Consider the following 17,433-nt stretch of genomic DNA (forward strand, 5'->3'; position numbering starts at 1 on the left):
GTACTAACTCAGTACTTTCCCCTGGGTATAGAAATTCGGCAGGGTTAACCGCTCCGATAGTCCTTAGGGACAGTTTTGGAGATTCTATGAGTATTCCCTCATACTTCAGTAGTCGGCTATCTGTAAGCCATTTTTCTGCTTTTTGTTGAAGCACCCCCCTTATATTATGAGGCGCACATAGGACAACTTCTCCATTAAAGGTAATACGATTCGTTTCTTCAAGTAATAAGGCAGCAGCAACAATGATTTGTAAACAACTTGGCCAACCCCTGTTCACAGGATCCAACAGCTTTGATAAGTATGCCACCGGTTTCTTTTGTCCAGCCCATTCCTGAGTTAATACTCCGAATGCCGTTCCTTCATGTATGTTAACGAATAAATGGAATGGCCGCTTTAAATCTGGGAGGCTTAAAACCGGTGTTTGACTTAGCTCCCTTTTGAGACTGGCAAACTGCTCTTGATCCTGAGGGGTCCACTTGGGTATTTTGTCTTTAGACAGTTGTTCATATAAAAATTTAACTTTAAAGCTGTAGTTCTCTATCCATTGCCTACAATACCCAAATAGCCCTAATGCCTGCCGAATTTGCCTCTTAGTGACAGGCATAGGTAGTTCTAGAATTCCTTTAATGCGCTCTGGATCCAATATCTTCTTGCCGTTAAACAAATAATGCCCCAAATATTTCACTTTTTCCTCCACAAATTGTAACTTTTCTTGTGATACCCGTAGTCCCTTTTGTGCAAGAAAGTTTAGGAGTCGAATGCTTTCTTTTCTTACATCTTCCTTATTATTCCCTGCTATGAGCAGATCGTCTACATACTGTAACAGCACGTTTCCCATTTGTACCTGGTATTCTTTTAAGAGCTCTTCCAGGGCTTGTCCAAACAGATTAGGGGACTCAGTGAACCCTTGGGGGAGCACGGTCCATCTCAATTGCTGTCTACGGCCTGTCTCTATGTCTTCCCATTCAAAGGCAAAATAATCACGGCATTCTTCTGCCAGTGGACAGGCCCAAAAGGCATCCTTTAAATCAACCACACTATACCAGGAGTTATGGGGTCCTAGCTTGCTTAGCAGTGTGTAAGGATTTGTTACTACAGGGAACCGGGTAATAGTTCTTTTGTTTATTTCCCTTAAATCATGTACAAGCCGATATTTCCCATTTGGCTTCCTTACAGGCAAAATGGGGGTGTTAAAGGGTGACATACAAGGCTCTAAGATTCCTTGTGCTAACAATCGATCAATTTCTGGCTTTAATCCTCTCCGTCCTTCTAGGGATATGGGATATTGCCTTACCCTCACAGGTATGTGGGGTTCGGAAATTTGAATTTTAATCGGTGGGATTTCCAGTTTACTTATTGTGTCCGGAGAGTACCAGACATCGGGGTTAATTTGTTTTTGATCATCCACGGTCAAAGGATAAGCAGACACCGTTAGCTCTTGATTTTTTACTTTAATTTCTAATTGCAATTCAACAATTAAATCCCGTCCTAACAGATTAAATTCTGCTTCAGGGACGAGCAAGAGTTCACCCATTCCAAATTTATTTTCAGTTTCGACTACCACATTTTTGATTTTGCTTACTTTAAAGGGTTCTCCTTTTGCCCCAATTACTTGTACTTTTTCAGGGGAAACTTTACATCCCCCAGGTATTTGCCTAATAGTCGATTTCTCAGCCCCAGTGTCTACTAAAAAGGTGAACTCTTGTTTATGGGGTCCTATTTTTAATTTTATCAAGGGCTCATGATGACTCCGGTCCCCTAAGATATAGAGCCCCTGACTCTCCTATTCCGTTTTCAATATTTCCTCATCCCTGATCCTTTCTCTGCAATTCTTCTTTATATGTCCTGTCTTTCCACAGTAAAAACAACATCTCTGTTCCTTCTTTACTACTACGTTCCCTTGTTTCATTCCAGCAGATCTGTGTTCACCAGTCCGCCCTTTGCGATCCTCTCTGACCGCTGCTACCATCATTTTTACTTGTCGCTTGCTGCTCTCTTCTTCCCGCCTTACGTAGACTTTCTGAGCTTCCCTCAATAATTCATCCAACCCTCTATTTTGCCAGTCTTCTAACTTTTCAATCTTCTTTCTGATATCTTCCCATGATTTTGCCACAAACTGAGTTTTGAGGAGCGCTTGCCCTAAAGGGTCGTCTGGATTTACCCCAGAGTACAGCTGAAGGGCTTTCCGCAGTCGTTCCAGCCACTCAGTAGGGCTCTCATCTTTCTTTTGCATTTCATTAAATGCTTTATTGATATTCTGGCCACGGGGTACTGCTTCTCTAATCCCCTGAATTACTGTAGTTTTCAGGTCCTGCATATGAGTTCTATGCACCGGATTCTGATTATCCCAATTAGGTCTTTGGAGTGGCCATTTAATATCTGCTTGGGGTCCCTGGGCATGCTGAGCATCCCACAGTCTCATTCCTGCTCGTCTAATCATATCTCTTTCTTCGGTAGTAAATAATTGACCAAGGATAGATTGCATCTCATCCCAAGTATAAAGGTTTGGTCCCAAAAATTGATCTAATCTTTCCGCCACTCCGAGTGGGTCCTCAATTAAGTTTCCCATCTCGGTTCTTTTAAAATCTCGCAGGTCAGCCGAGCTTAGGGGTACAGAAATATATCCAATCACAGGTTGAGGTCCCCCCATGGGCATTTCTCTTAGAGGATATATCTGAGCCGCCCCTTTTTGACTTCTAGTCACGCGTCTAGGAGGAGGGGGAGACCCTTGTTCCGACTCTGGTGGGGGAGTGGACGCTCTGGGGACCTCTGGAGGGGCTGCGGGAGCAGGAGGAGGAAGGTAAGGAGGGGGGGTTAGAAGGGTTTCGTCTAACTCTTCCTTCTTTTTCTTTTGTTTAGTTTTTACTTCATTCAGTGGGTAAAGTGTAGCTCCCGGTCTTTCTAGCCACACTTCCGCATACTGACTCTCCTCCGGGTTAAGGGGTTTTTTATTATTAACCCAGAGGTTTAATTGCTGTCTTACCCAATCCTCTTCTGACCCAAAGACTGGCCAAAAGACATTTTTAGAAATTTTCTTCCCTCCCCATATCTTAGTACAATATTCTATCATTTTCTGCTTATCTTTCCCTAGGGTTCCATGGAAATATCTCCAATTGTCTAAGATATATGCCAGAGGGGTATTCTTAGGTACAGTGGGTACCCTTCCCATGGGAGTCGAAGGCTTGCTGCCCTTCGCCCCCATCTTCTGGAATATCCACAAACATACACTCACTCGCTCCCCTTGTTCCTGGCCCAGTCCCTCGCGGGAGATGGGAAACGCAGTACTTAAGAGTCCACACTCGCTTGGTTCAGTATATCGAACCTCTCGCTCGTTATATTCCAGGAAACCCAATCCCGCCCGAACGGCAAACCCGCGAACAAATTCGCGATATACTTACGCGTCCTGCGTCTTCGTCCGGACTCCCGTGCACAGAATTTTATGGGATTTTACCGGTTTCTCCTTTGCTCATTATTCTAGAATTTAGGTTCGTCGGTAAGGTTGAGGTAGGCTGTCGGTCGCGGGGCCGCGGATTGCCGCGGGGCGCCTCCCCGGAGGACAGAAGCCCACCATTCCTTATCCGAGTCACGGCACCAGGAATTGTTATAAATTGAGACCAAAATGGATCATAATCCAATTAAAATTTTATTAATTATAGCAAGTAGAATATGAGCAAATACAGCGCTGGACGGCAGGGGAATCTGCGCTCCGCCAACTGCCGTGCTGAGCAGTTCAAACAGTCCCTTTTTATACATCTTTACTTCCGTGTTCATGAAGTAGTGGAGGTACTCTGCACATGCCTCAGTTGTTGTTAGGGGGTCGTTTTCTGCCTCTTGGTGGTCTTTGAGGGCGAAGTAAGAAGTCTTCCTCCTTTGTCCCATAGTTGACCCCTCACTCATATGTTCTTATATGGGGTTGTTTGTCCTGTTTCTGTCGGTTCCTGGACATCTGGCGGTTATCTTGCACAAGCGGTATCTGGTTTAGTTTGTGTAAGCGATTGCGGTTATCTTACCTTACTCAAGCGGTGTCTGGTAGCTGTTTGCATAAGCGATTTCATATCTTTTGTTGCTTAATCTTTACATTGAGCTCAACATAAATCTTAATAAACAATACCCTAATCCATAGTTTCTCACAATTACAATGTTCAGTTTTGTTATGGTGAAATAAATGAGGAGGTTGTTTTCCAGAGTCCATTGGTGCCTCCTGCTGAAGTTTGTAGTGAATTTCTTTGACCTCAGATATGCAACAGTAGACCTCTTCATTTTACTTTTAATAACTACTGATTGTGCATTGCCTTCCCACAGTTTCCTTTCCCTTCATTGCTATCTTAAGTTCATCTCTTTCGGAGGAAGCAGTAATGATTCTGTTAGTAGACCAGAGCTTCAGCAGCCTCCTGCAACTTCCTTACAATCCTTATGTCTCTTATAAGCAAAATACAGATTTATAGAAACTGATGGTTGAACTTGATGTACTGTTTAAAGGAGGAAAGAAAGGCTCATGAAGAAAGATAGGTCGCCATGACAATAAAGGTCTGTGCTTCCTTAGATACCGTCAGTTTCTGTTACAAGTTCAATATTTATAACTAGATTTTCAAAGCAAGTAGTATACTGGAACTAAATGACTTTAAAATAATGTTGTCTTCTGATCTTTCAAGTGTTCTTTTTCTAAGATTATACAGGTCACAGACTATTGAGAATAACTGTTTTCTGGTGGGGGAGATCTGTAGAAGATGCTTTCAGAGGAGATTGGATTAGAGTAGATTCTTGCTGCTTTCAGTAACAGCTGTGACATCTTATTGTTGTTCGATAGTGTCATAAGCCAGAGGAAGATTAACAGTCAGAGCATAAAGGAATTTTTTGTACTCTTGATAAAAGAAAGCTTCCTTCCATCTTTTAAAAGTTGACTTCTGTAGTTAAAAAACAAACCCCACTGTTGCTATAGATTATTATATTATCTATTATTATAGATAATAATTCTTATTATTATTTTATTTTCTTTTTAATATGGAAGCTTTTTCAGTTATTATAGCGATGATCTGAAGTATTAAGTCATTAACGGAGCCTTGGACATTGTCATTGGCGCGCAGTGTTGTTGGCAGAGCTGGGATTAGAATTCAGGGGTTTGTCTTGCATGCTGGTGCTCGGTCTGTTTGGCATATTTTTACCTCATGGTTACAGAGTAAATAATTCAAGACAGGATTTCATTTAGATGCCTAGATACCACGTCCAAGACAAAGTAGGTTTTTGGGGAGTTTTGTTTTGGGTTTTTTTTTTTGATGCAAAGCCAGGGAAATGAGCAGGGCAGCCTCTTAACCCTTTCTGGAATATTTGGCTTTTGGTGCCCTGGGTTACCTGTTGTAGATGGATTAGTTAAGAATTGTAAAAGCACTTGTGCCTGTATCAAGACCTATAAATCTGTACAATGTTCTTTTTGTGTTAAGAAATAACTTAAAGTTTTACCCTTGTGTCCTATTTTTAATTGCTTAGTTTGACAGCTGATTCTTTTCATTCTTTTGATGTACCAACAGTCAGTTGTGCTCCCCTAGGAGCACTTGGGAAGAAATTTTGGATTTCGTGCCAGGACGATTCATATTCAGACTAGAACGACTATTTATGAAAACTGCCTGGCCAGAGACGATTTATTGTAGTAGAAACAAGTTGAATTAATAGATGGCAGCAATAATAGGATAGAGATTGCTTGTTTATGAACAGAGTATTTTAGTCAGCAAACACCAGCTGTGCATGACTAAGGATGGCACAAATCCAGTTGGGAGGCTGCATGCTTGTGCTGTCACTGTGAGGCAAGCTCCCCAGTCAGATTTCCTTTGACTCTGCTTTTCTTTCCAGGAAGATTTACATTTTTCACTATAAGATGAAATGGTTTTTGTGTCATGAAGGACAGTGGAGCAAGAAGTAAAACCACATGGAACGAATTAGCACGTAAGCATAAGCAAGTGGCTTCTGCCCACGGCAGTGGGGGGATGTGATTTAAGGTATCAGTTTTAATTGCGCTAGCCTAACTCTGTGTCAGGGGTCAAGCAGACCAGGACCAAAACTTGGAATACATCAAGGATGATTTTATCTTAGGGAGTGGCCTTTGTTTTCCCAAGCAAACCCACTGGTTGCTGAGCAACGTAGGGTTTCCAATGTACGACCATCCGTGTTTCTGTACCGAGGGAGGCAGCGGGCGGCAGGGGGAGCGCCGGGGGCTGAGCCCAGCATTTCACCCCTGCCGTATCGCATTGAACCTCGGGCAGTGAAGGGCCAAACACGCCATCTTGTAATGTAAATAAAGCTGGGGAAGCTGACGATTAGCTAAATGAAAAACACTTACTTGAACAATATCACAGTCAAAATGTCACAACACAGATTTTCTTTTTTTTTTTTTTTTTTAAAGCAGAAAACTTGTGTGGTTATCTGCCTGTTATACGCATACACGAGTTTCTCACAGATATATAGTAAGTTAGAGCTTAGAAATTATGTAATTATGATCAGAGTCTTCATGTGAATTCACTATTGTGATAATAACATTAGTTTTAATTATTTCAAAATGTGTTTTTAATCAAACAAAGCACATTAATTTTAAAACTACTTGAAATCCACCCAGCCTATTTTCTTTACATTCCAGCTCTTTTTCAAATAGTTGGCTCCTGTAATTAAACTATTTGTCTACAGGGTAACATTTGACTGCTGCATGATGTCACAATGTATATACATTTCTTTCTGGTAAGGAAAAAATTCCACGTGGGAGGAACAAACAAATCCTTCACAGAATAATTATAGCATGAAGGCAAGTTTTGACCTGTTTTGTCCTCCTTCTGTGCAGCTTTCCTAATTATTAGGGTTTGATTTCTAGGCATCTTTACCTTTGTTGCTTAGAGAATCAGATGACACTAATTGCTGTAGATAAGGTGTTTATGCTTGTTTCTTAATGCTAAAAAGTGTCAATAAAGCTGGAGATGCCAGTTGGAATTGATTGGGGTTATCTTGCAATGACAGCTCAGCTTCTAGATCAGCTGAGAAAATGGTAGGATAAAAACTTTAAAATTCTTACTGTTTTTCAAGTAAAAAATGAGGGAAATCAAATTATTTTTTTTAAAACATAGGCCACTTAAAATGCTTTATTTTAATAAATGACTATATGCTTAATTTGAGGAAAATAAAAATTCTAGGATTTTTTTTTGAAAGTATTGCATGTAGAGTTAATTACCTGCATCCTGAGTCTTTAAGTCATTGAAAGCCTAGTACAGATGTCAGACAGACTGATGTGAAAGGTGAACCATGTTTATAATGGTTTGGCATGCTGTGCAAGCAGTAAGGCATCTTGTAGAAATGTAGTATTGTTTGATATTCTGTTTTGGATTTTGGTAATTTATTTTTAAAATGGTGCTGTATTGATTTTTTTTTTTCAGTAGTATACGTAATGTGCAAGAAGGCCAAACAAGGTCAAATTACTGGTATCTGATTATTTAGAAATCTGACTAGGAGCTACTGCAGACTGTTGTGAAAAAAACATATGAAGGAAAAGGGCTTTTAAACCAGTAGAAGAGTGAGTGTTTAAAACAAGTCTACATTTCTAGGAGAAAACTGTGGTGGTACTTTTTTGGCTTTAATCCAATTTACAGCTAGGCACTTAAATAGTGTGCAGCTGAAAGAGTTAGAGAATTAGGGATTAAAAGATGGCTATTCAGTGTGTCAGTATGTCAAACGAGGAATCTAGAGCCTATCCTGATTTTAAGTTCCCTTTTTTCCTCTAGACATTGCTGCTTGCAGTTTGGGATTAGCTCTAAGTCTGTAATGACATTAAAAGGGTAAATTGAGAGTCCTGGTGGTGGATTAAGAGCACAGGCTTTAAAAATAACTGGCACCTTCACTTAGCAAAGCTGGAATTTCTGTCTTTGGGCTGCAGCTGCTGAATATTGGGAGTGCTTCTAATGTAGGGAATCCTTCACCATATAGAACAACGATAGCTCATTAACCTGTGTCTCCATCCCTCCTAGGCTGAACACCAGGGAATTCTGGTGGTCTGCAGAGTTTACTTCAAAGTAAAATATCATTCACTAGTGTCCTGTGGGGATACATATGCCCTACCAAGTATGGAAAAAAGTCTCAGAAAAGATGAGCAAAAATGAAATTAATGCTGTCAAAGAGTCTCTGGATGTTTAGCAGCAACGTAGGCTATGTTGATTAACAGCTATTTATAGCAGCTTTTTGTGAGCTGACTTTTTTTTTTTTCTTCTTTCTCTCGGTTGGCATGAAGTCTTTTATCAGGCTTGTTCCTCAATAAAGCATTTTGCAATTTGGAAGAAATCAATGAATATCGCCGGATTCTCCACTGAACACAGAAGTATGTGTGCAGGTTTCCTCTGTGATATATGAATGGAACTGGTTACATTTGGTTGAAAAATCTGTTACTGGAAAATGTAATTGATTTCATAGTTAATATTACCTGAAAGACAAAAAAGGGAACCTATGTGAAGAAAGTATATTGGAGAGACTAAACAACTCTTAAGTGTCTGCCAAAATAGTTAACAGGAGAAAAGATATGGGTCATTTATTATCATTATGCTGGATCAATGGGCTGAGGGCAACTGTATGAGGTACAACACGGCTCAGTGCTGGGTCCTGCACTTTGGTCACAACAACCCCATGCAACGCTACAGGCTTGGGGAAGAGTGGCTGGAAAGCTGCCCAGTGGAAAAGGACCTGGGGATGTTGATTAACAGCTGGCTGAATATGAGCCAACAGTGTGCCCAGGTGGCCAAGAAAGCCGACAGCATCCTGCCTTGTATCAGAAAGTGTGGCCAGCAGGACTAGGGAAGTGATTGTCCCCCTGTACTTGGCACTGGTGAGGCCGTACCTCAAGTGCTGTGCTCAGCTTTGAGCCCCTCACTACAAAGCAGACATTGAAGTGCTGCAGTGTGTCCAAAGAAGGGCAACGAAGCTGGTGAAGGGTCTAGAGAACAAGTCTGGAGCAGCTGAGGGAACTGGGGTTGTTTAGCCTGGAGAAAAGGAGGCTGAGAGGAGACCTTATTACTCTCTGCAGCTACCTGAAAGGAGGTTGTAGCCAGGTGGGTGTCAGTCTCTTCTCCCAAGTAACAAGTGATAGGACAAGAGGAAATGGTCTCAAGTCACGCCAGGGGAGGTTTAGATTGGATATTAGGAAAAATTTCTTCACCGAAAGGCTTATCAAGCGCTGGAACAGGCTGCCCAGGGAAGTGGTTGAGTCACCATCCCTGGTGGTATTTAAAAGATATATAGATGTGATGCTTAGGGACATGGTTTAGTGGTTGGACTTGGCAGAGCTAGGTTAACGGTTGGACTTGATGATCTTAAAGGTCTTTTCCAAGCTAAATGATTCTATGATTTTGTCATCTGTACAAGGACCATGTATAGAAAAACACCTGCCTAAGAGAACAAGCATAATAGCAATTTGATAATTTTTGAATCAGCATAAAGAAAAGCAAAGGAGGCAAAATTTACTGGATGTTTACAAGAACTCTCTGCCAGCATATGGAGGGACTGGGGGTCTAATATGACCTTCAACAACTTTATTTTATTTTTTCCCCAAAAAGAATTTATTACAACTAAGCTCAGAGCTTGAAAATCGTTAATTCAGAATACAGCTATCTTGCAAATCTCTATCGCTCACAAGGCAGTGGCCAAGTTCAAAGGCTAAACTGAACTTTAATTACATTGAGAATCTTGCCAGAGAAGTTAAAGGAAAGGATCTTTTGAGTGAGGTTATCTATGCCTGTAATTTGTACACTGAACAAATGAAGCTGTAGGATTCTCGTCTTTCAGTGATATATGCAAGAATAATTGCTTTACTGATGTAGCATTTGGTTTTGTTGTAAATACAGTATCTATACCTGGTGACTGTGAAAACTTGTTTTCATTTCTTAGTGTAGGTGAGAGAAGTTTCTAAATTGGAATGAAAACTTTACTGTATTTGTACTGGGGTAAGAGATGTAGTGATAATATAGATGTACCTTATGCTGAATATGTCAGAAATCTTCAGAGAGGTGTAATTGGGCAAATTAATATTTTTTTGAGAAGATTAATGGTAGTGAAGAGGATAATGTAGTCAGTGATGTAAAAGCAGCAGGTGAAGAGGAGTTATAGTTCTTCACCACAGTCCTTTATCCTGGTTTGTTGGTTTTTTTTGGTGGGATCTTGAACTCACCAGTGATCAGATGACAGATGACACCATGGCAGCTGGCACCAGTACTGCAGAAAGAGCAAATACTAGCAGTAGCCTATGCTAAAGAACATTTAGCTAGAGAGAGGGGGAACCTTAAAAGCATTGATAAGAAGGTAAATATGAACATCTGTGAGTGTTTAAGTATGTTTTTTGCTGAATAGACCATGAGGGTACTTTTGGGTTTTCATGTGCCGACAATATATTTCTTTCTAGTTTTGTGTTTTTTCTGTCTGATGGAGTATTGATAAGGATCTTACTGAAGAGTCCGATAATTCCGCGTATGTTACCTTAGTATATTTTTTCAAAGTAGCTTGCCATATGTCCGGTATCCTAGGAGTATGCGATTAAATCATTTGAGAATGGTGACGTTGTCAGTTACATCTTCAGAGTCTAAGCTGTTACAGAATCACAGAATGGTGGGGGTTGGAAGGAACCTCTGGAGATCATCTCGTGCAACCCCCTTGCTCTAGGTTCACCTAGAGCAGGTTGCACAGCATCTTGTACAGGCGGGTTTTGAATATCTCCAGAGAAGGAGACTCCACAACCTCTCTGGGCAGCCTGTTCCAGTGCTCGGTCACCCTCAGAGTGAAGAAGTTTTTCCTCATATTGAGATGGAACTTCCTGTGTTCCAGTTTGTGCCCATTGCCCCTTGTCATGTTGCTGGGCACCACTCAACACAGTTTGGCCCCATCCTCTTGTCACCCACCCTTTAGATATTTATAAGTGTAGGTGAGATCCCCTCTCCGTCTTCTCTTCTCCATGTAGAACAGACCCAGCTCTCTCAGCCTTTCCTCATACAAGAGATGCTCCAGTCCCCTAATCATCCTTGTAGCCCTCCACTGGACTCTCTCCAGCAGTTCCTTGTGTTTCTTGAACTGGGGAGCCCAGAACTGGACACAGAACTTGCAGTTAGGCAACAAAAAAGTACAAGTCTCCAGAAAGTATTTTCCAAGTGTAGTAAACTTGAATATTGATTCAAACTTTCTTCCATGTCTGGGCAGGTGAAAGGAAAAGGAGAAGTGTTAACTTGAGAACAGCTGTTTTGAACTTGGTTATTCCTGTACCAGCTGGAGAGACAGAATGCTGTTTGTTAATAGCATAGAAATATTTTTATGAGGAAATGCAGCCATAAGAAGATGGTGGAGTTGTATTACCTGAATCCTTTTCCTGCAGGGTGCCAGTGGTGACTGTAGCAGTGGTATGTGCTGTGCTCTGAAAAACACATAGAAGCAGGGGGACTTTGACATGCTTGGGTGTGCTTTGAGTGCTGCCTTTCTGTCTGCATAACCCTAATATCACTTAAGAAAAAAATAATTCAGCATCAGTGTGAGATGTATATGCATATGAAAATAATGTCATAGACATTACAGGAATCCTAGGGATTTTTTTTTCTCTCTCTTGTTTTGTTTTGTTTTTGTTTAAGTTGTCGTCTTGGCCCTGCTTGCAATCTCCTGTAATCTGTTCCTTCTGCCCAGATGTTCTTTTTTGCCTTGTCTGATGTTATGCATGTTTTTTAAGTTTTGTTTTTAAACATCAGTACTTTGAAAGATGTGTTGATTTAAATGAGATGTGGGTTATATGGGTGAAAACACAATTTATTAAAATTTAATTAATTTTTTGTCATTATCATAACTCTTGCATCTGGATTAAACTTCACTCAGCAGGAGAAGTATCTGGTGTTGGTAATTCTGATTTAACAATTTCATGTGGTGGCATCCGGGTGTATACAAATTATTTAATCTTTCGGGGATTTAAAACATTGTAAATGCTGGAAGAGATGATCTGAACTGTGCTATGCCTGTCTTAAAAGATCCCTTGGTACTTGCCATAATGCTTTTCCGGGATAATTAAACCTTGAGTAAAGGGTTATTATTAGTATTCTAGGGATGGTTACATACTGCAAAAGCAGGGGTAGTTGGGAGAAACAAAACTCAAAACTTCAGCTGATTGGGCCGATGCTTTCTGTATAAGCTGCTACTTTTAGGCAGTGTAAACTCCTTTTACCTAACATGTTGAATTGCTTGGTGAAGAAAAAAAACCTACCTTAGGCTATCTTTGGTGAGGTTCTGCCAGTGATTTAAAGATTTTCCACAAGACCTTTCTCCTATAATCCTGTAGAAAGCACCCTGCCTACTGGAACACTTATGTAACAGATTCTCCAGTTTCTACAACTCATGTTAATTAGTTTTCTGTTTGAAGACAACCATTTCATTGAACCATATCCATAAACAAAAGCAGTGCATCTCAGAAACAGGCATCTTTCTTACTTTTGAGGAAGTGTGTAAATTTTTTTGAGAAACTGTTGAGTTTATTGTATTAGCTTGAAACAGAGATCAGCTTTGCCATTTGGAGTAGTAGCTGAATTTGCAAAGTCCTCCTAGATAACAGGGATATTTTTCTCCAGTGTGTATGTCTTTATTCTTCATTTCAGGAAATTTGATACGGTTGTAGATACACTCCTGCTGATTCCTAGGAATAAGTGGCCTGTAGTAGTGAAGATCTGACTATGCCCGGGAGGTCATGAAGTCAATCTAATTAATTTAGATCATCCTAAATCTTCAGTCCTTTAGGCTGAAAACTAAACTGTAGCAAGTTGTAAGATCACTGGTTAGTCAGTCAGTGGATAGTCATGATCCTTGTTGGGCGGGAAAACCCTCAAAATTTGAGGAAAAGGATGTCAGTCAGGTTTAAAACACGATGTAGGTTTTTCTGCAAATATTTACTTTCATTTGAGAAGTAATTAGGTGGCACAGCCCTTAGATGATGTTTTGACGGGTTTGATTAGCTGCTGACACAGATAAAGGGACTGAGTCATGATTCTTTCTAATCTGTTAAAATATGCGTTTTGTACCAGAACAAAGAAGCTCTAATACTGTTGTTGATGTCTTTGAAATCTAACATAAAAATGGGTCTTTTCAATCTTTTTGAAATTGCAGCTTTCATACACTAGGCAAGAAGTAGAATAATTTGTCAGAGTAACTCCTGAACTTTTTTGTAATAGCTTTCAGGAGATGTTATAAAGAAAGGAATATTAAAATGTCTAAATGAAATAATCCATGTAATTACATATGCTTTGCTCTGTATATTGAATAACTGAAGGCAAATTTGGTTGATTTTTGTAGTAAAAACTTATTTTTCACAGTACATAGTAGATCACTTAGGATAATGCATTTTTTACTTCTCAGTTGTAAAATTTAAAATGCAAGTGGCTTATATTAGGTAAATTTGACACTTTAAATTGCTTAGCTGTGAAGTGTGTCTTCAGGGTTCACTGTCAACAGCTTAAAAAAAGAGAATGAGAAAAAAAGAAAACAACCCCCACAGAAAAACAAACCTCCAAACCCAAATTATTATATATCTTTGTCCTGGTTTTTGGCTGGGATAGAATTAATTTTCACAAGAAGCTGGGAGGGGACACGGCCAGGGCAGTTGACCCCAACTGGCCAGAGGGGTATTCCATACCATATGATGTCATGCTCAGTATATAAGGGGGAGGAGCTGCCCAGGGAAGGGGCATCGGTGCTCGGGGACAGGCTGGGCGTCGGATTTGGGTGGAGACCAAATTGCATTGTGTATCAGCCACTTTGTACGTTCTTTTATTAGTATTGTTGTTGTTATTTTCTTCTCCCTTTGCTGTCCCAGTAAAATATCCTTATCCTGACCCACGAGTTTTACCTTTGTCTTCCAGTTCTCCTCCCCATCCCACCAGTGTGCAGAATGAGCGAGCAGCCGTGTGGTGCTTAGTTGCCAGCTGGGGCTAAACCACGACAATGTTGTAGTAAAAAGGATCAGTCTTGATTCTCAGCTGTCTAGGCTTCTGTGATTTAGTTTCCTTATCTTAAATGAATTTCAAGTTTATTTAGAAGTAGTGGCCTGAATACTTAAGTTTTTAATCCAGGTGCATTTCTGTTTTAAAAAAACCCCAAACTGATTGTGATGCCACAGAATATACTTCATGTTTAGAAATCTTGCTCAAGGGTAGAGATGCTGTGCACTTGCATTAAAAGCCTCGTTATACTCTTCTTCTAACCAGAAGCTTGATCACTGAGCTTTTGTCTTTCTCTCCATCTTTCCCATCACAACTATGCTAAAAATATGGTGTAATATATGATACCAGATTATGAAAGCTTCATCCAAAAAACAAAGCACACATTTTGAAACACTGACAGTGAAAGTCTGATTTGGCATTGTTGGAAAAGCTCCTATTGCTGCCTTAACCTTTCAAACAAGCCCTTAAACATACTTGTTTCCAATTTTGCAAAATGTTGAATACAGTTAGCTTTTTATATTAGAGAAACTTGATGTTCAGCACTTTAAAGGGCTTGCTCTTTACTACTTAATTTGCAGAACTTGGTAATTGGTAGTGTGTCTTGCCATCTGTAGGAAAAATAGTTTAATTTCCACAAAATATGTATGTATATCTATAAAAAAAGCATATAGAAATGAATCTTGTAAGTCTAGACTACATAGTTGAAATAATTTTTATTTAAAGTTTATTGCCTGCTGTACCATATGTAGTTGAATAAACCCTTTTTTTAGCATTCTTTTGTGTAAATGCATTTGATTAAAACGTTATGCCTGCTTAACTGGCTTCAGGGGCTTGCATTTCAGTGTTTTCAAGATGTATGCAAAAGTTTACTCTGCCCATTTAAATGGAAGATAAAAATATGTTTTTTCTGTTTTTCACATTCCTTGTAGTCACTAACGCACAATTCAAATTGCATTAATTCAAATATATTTACAAACGTTGGCTTTTTTTACAATAAAATTTGATACCTTTTAAAAAAGTTAAAATACTATTTCTTCATAAATGTACATGGAGTAGAGAGAACATTGCTTATAATGTTTGTTAATATAAAGTCTGTGGTCTACATCGTAAGTAAGAAAATGTGCAAGTGAGGATTCTGTTTATTGAGAATCTCAATTTGGTGAAGACGTCTGGCTCAACTTGTAGAGACGTTATATTTCATGCTCCAATTGCAGTTTAGAGAGAAAGGAAGCAGTGATAACTTATGTCTAAAATCAAGATCATATTTTTATTCTTATAGGCAGTTTTGAAATTTTGCTCAACTAATAATTCGTAAAGGAAGACATACATTTTGACAAACACTTTTTTTTTTGTTCCTTACACAGACAAAAGAAGTTGGTTTACTTGATGCAGACATATATGGACCTTCAATTCCAAAGATGATGAACTTAAAAGGAAACCCAGAAGTAACACCAAGTAAGTGGAAGTGATTTTTTTTTTTTTTCTGTCGTCTTTGTACAGGGATGAAAACGGACCACTCATTGGTGGTTCATTGGTGTGGCGCAGAAAGGATGCAAACAGAAGATGAAGACTTAGTGTATTTTTTTTTTTTTTAATTTTAGTAAGGTTGCTTTCAAAGCTAGCTTATACAACTAGGAGCAAATTCAGGGTTGTCTTTTTTTTTTTTTAAATGTTGATTCACAGGCTTTGGGAATTTCATGGATTATTACTAGAGACACTGGAAAGGGTAGCTAGGAAAGAAAGGAGGTTATTGTCAGTAGTTTTAAACTTGCTCTACAGGATCCTACTATAGAAGACTTTCAAATTAAAAAAAAAAAAACAAACAAACCAAAACCAACACAAGCAAACCCCCCTAGTCTAGGAAAAAAAAAAGACTAAGCTAGGAAATATGAGAAGAGTCATTAAAGTAGCTTGTATAAAATGTCATTGAAATGATTGTGTTTGATCTCTCTTTCTTCAGCCAAACATGCCAGGCCACTTGATTCATTTTTATTTGAAGTTGTGTGTTTAGGAATGCAGAGATGGTGACTTCACTACTAGAAGGTAAAGACAGTAGACAATTTTCCTTCTGCTATGAAGGATTCTGGTCTGTGGAAAAGTAAATTCAGGTAGGAGAGTCTGGAGAGAAAGAAGGAAGACCTAAAGTAGAAAGGTTGCATCAAGTCTATTTAGCTTTCAGAAATTTAAATTCCACCTAGGCCAACCAAGGGTGAAACTGAAGAATGGCTTTATCCTGATACCCTGTTCATGTGATCCTCGAGTGTAAGGGAGTGTGGTTTTTTTGGGGTGGTAGGGACACTGAGGTGATAGAATATGTTTAATGCTTTGTTTTGCCCATCCTGTGATAAAGTGCATGTAATATGAAAATTAAAAACATATAACTACAGAAAAAACCAGTCTTACACAATAACACCTGCCTTACACATTAAAAAAGTACTGGGATCCTACTGAGGAAAGTACAAACTGGCAGTTCTTGTTGACAGGGAGGGATCAAGGGAATGTACCAGTTCAAATAGGACATAAAAGGGCTTCAGTGAAGTAATCATCTGTAAATACCCATTAATGTTTGTGGGCAGTACTTGCTAGGTAAAAGGGAAGTTAAATATTCCTTCCACTTCCTTTCATGCCATTATCTTTATGATAGAATCATAGAATAGTTTGTGTTGGAAGGGACCTTTAAAGGTCATCTAGTACAAGCCCCCTGCAATGAGCAGGGACATCTTCATCTAGATCAGGTTGCTCAGAGCCCTGTCCAACCTGACCTTGAATGTTTCCAGGGATGGGGCATCTACCACCTCTCTGAGCAACCTGTTCCAGTGTTTCACCACCCTCACCATAAAAAAAAGTCTTCCTTGTATCTAGTCTGAATCTGCCCTCTTTTAGGTTAAAACCATTACCCCTTGTCCTGGCACAACAGGCCCTGCTGAGAAGTCTGTCCCCACCTTTCTTATAAGCACCCTTTTTAGTACTGAAAGGCCTCAGTAAGGTGTCCCCGGAGCCTTCTCTTCTCCAGGCTGAACAACCCCAACTCTCTCAGCCTTTCCTCATAGGAGAGGTGCTCCAGCCCCTTACATCTACTCTGCTATTGCTCTAGAATGTCCCTTTGTAACTGATCTTAATTTGTGCATGTGTGTGGGTGTTGTGGTGGTGGTTGTTCTGTATACTCTTACTTGGTATAAAGCATGCAAAATGAAAAACTGCCGATATTTTTGAAGGGTGGGTATTGAGCTTGCAACATTAGCCTCTGAAAAATTATTAAGTGGCAACTTAGATTTTTCTTCTATAATTAAAATTCTATCTCCTTATGCTTATACCTTGTAGTTTATCTAAAGTAATGCATTTCCATATATGGATGCACTCCATGTCCTTATACAGGCAACTGTCAAATTGAGTACTTTCTACATTTAAGTACCTGGCTTACAGATACAGACTTTATTTAGATTAATTTCTAAAAGAGGATGAG

The 17,433-nt window shown here is 39.6% G+C and overlaps 1 protein-coding gene across 7 annotated transcripts in view; it reads left to right on the forward strand.

Annotated features, from left to right (window-relative positions):
• NUBPL (NUBP iron-sulfur cluster assembly factor, mitochondrial) overlaps positions 1-17,433 on the forward strand; it is a 95,675-nt gene that overhangs the window by 13,649 nt on the left and 64,593 nt on the right. For 3 of the 7 annotated variants that reach the window (XM_054827844.1, XM_054827846.1, XM_054827850.1), the window contains exons 3-5: positions 5,845-5,937; positions 8,258-8,344; positions 15,335-15,425. In XM_054827844.1, the coding sequence (XP_054683819.1) occupies positions 15,389-15,425 (37 nt within the window). In that variant the 5' untranslated portion in view covers positions 5,845-5,937; positions 8,258-8,344; positions 15,335-15,388. The remainder of the gene's footprint in view (positions 1-5,844; positions 5,938-8,257; positions 8,345-15,334; positions 15,426-17,433) is intronic. The other 4 variants (XM_054827843.1, XM_054827842.1, XM_054827849.1 and 1 more) reach the window with 2 other exon arrangements.

The sequence above is a fragment of the Grus americana genome, chromosome 5, assembly GCF_028858705.1.
Source record: "Grus americana isolate bGruAme1 chromosome 5, bGruAme1.mat, whole genome shotgun sequence".
Classification (NCBI taxonomy): Eukaryota; Metazoa; Chordata; class Aves; order Gruiformes; family Gruidae; genus Grus; species Grus americana.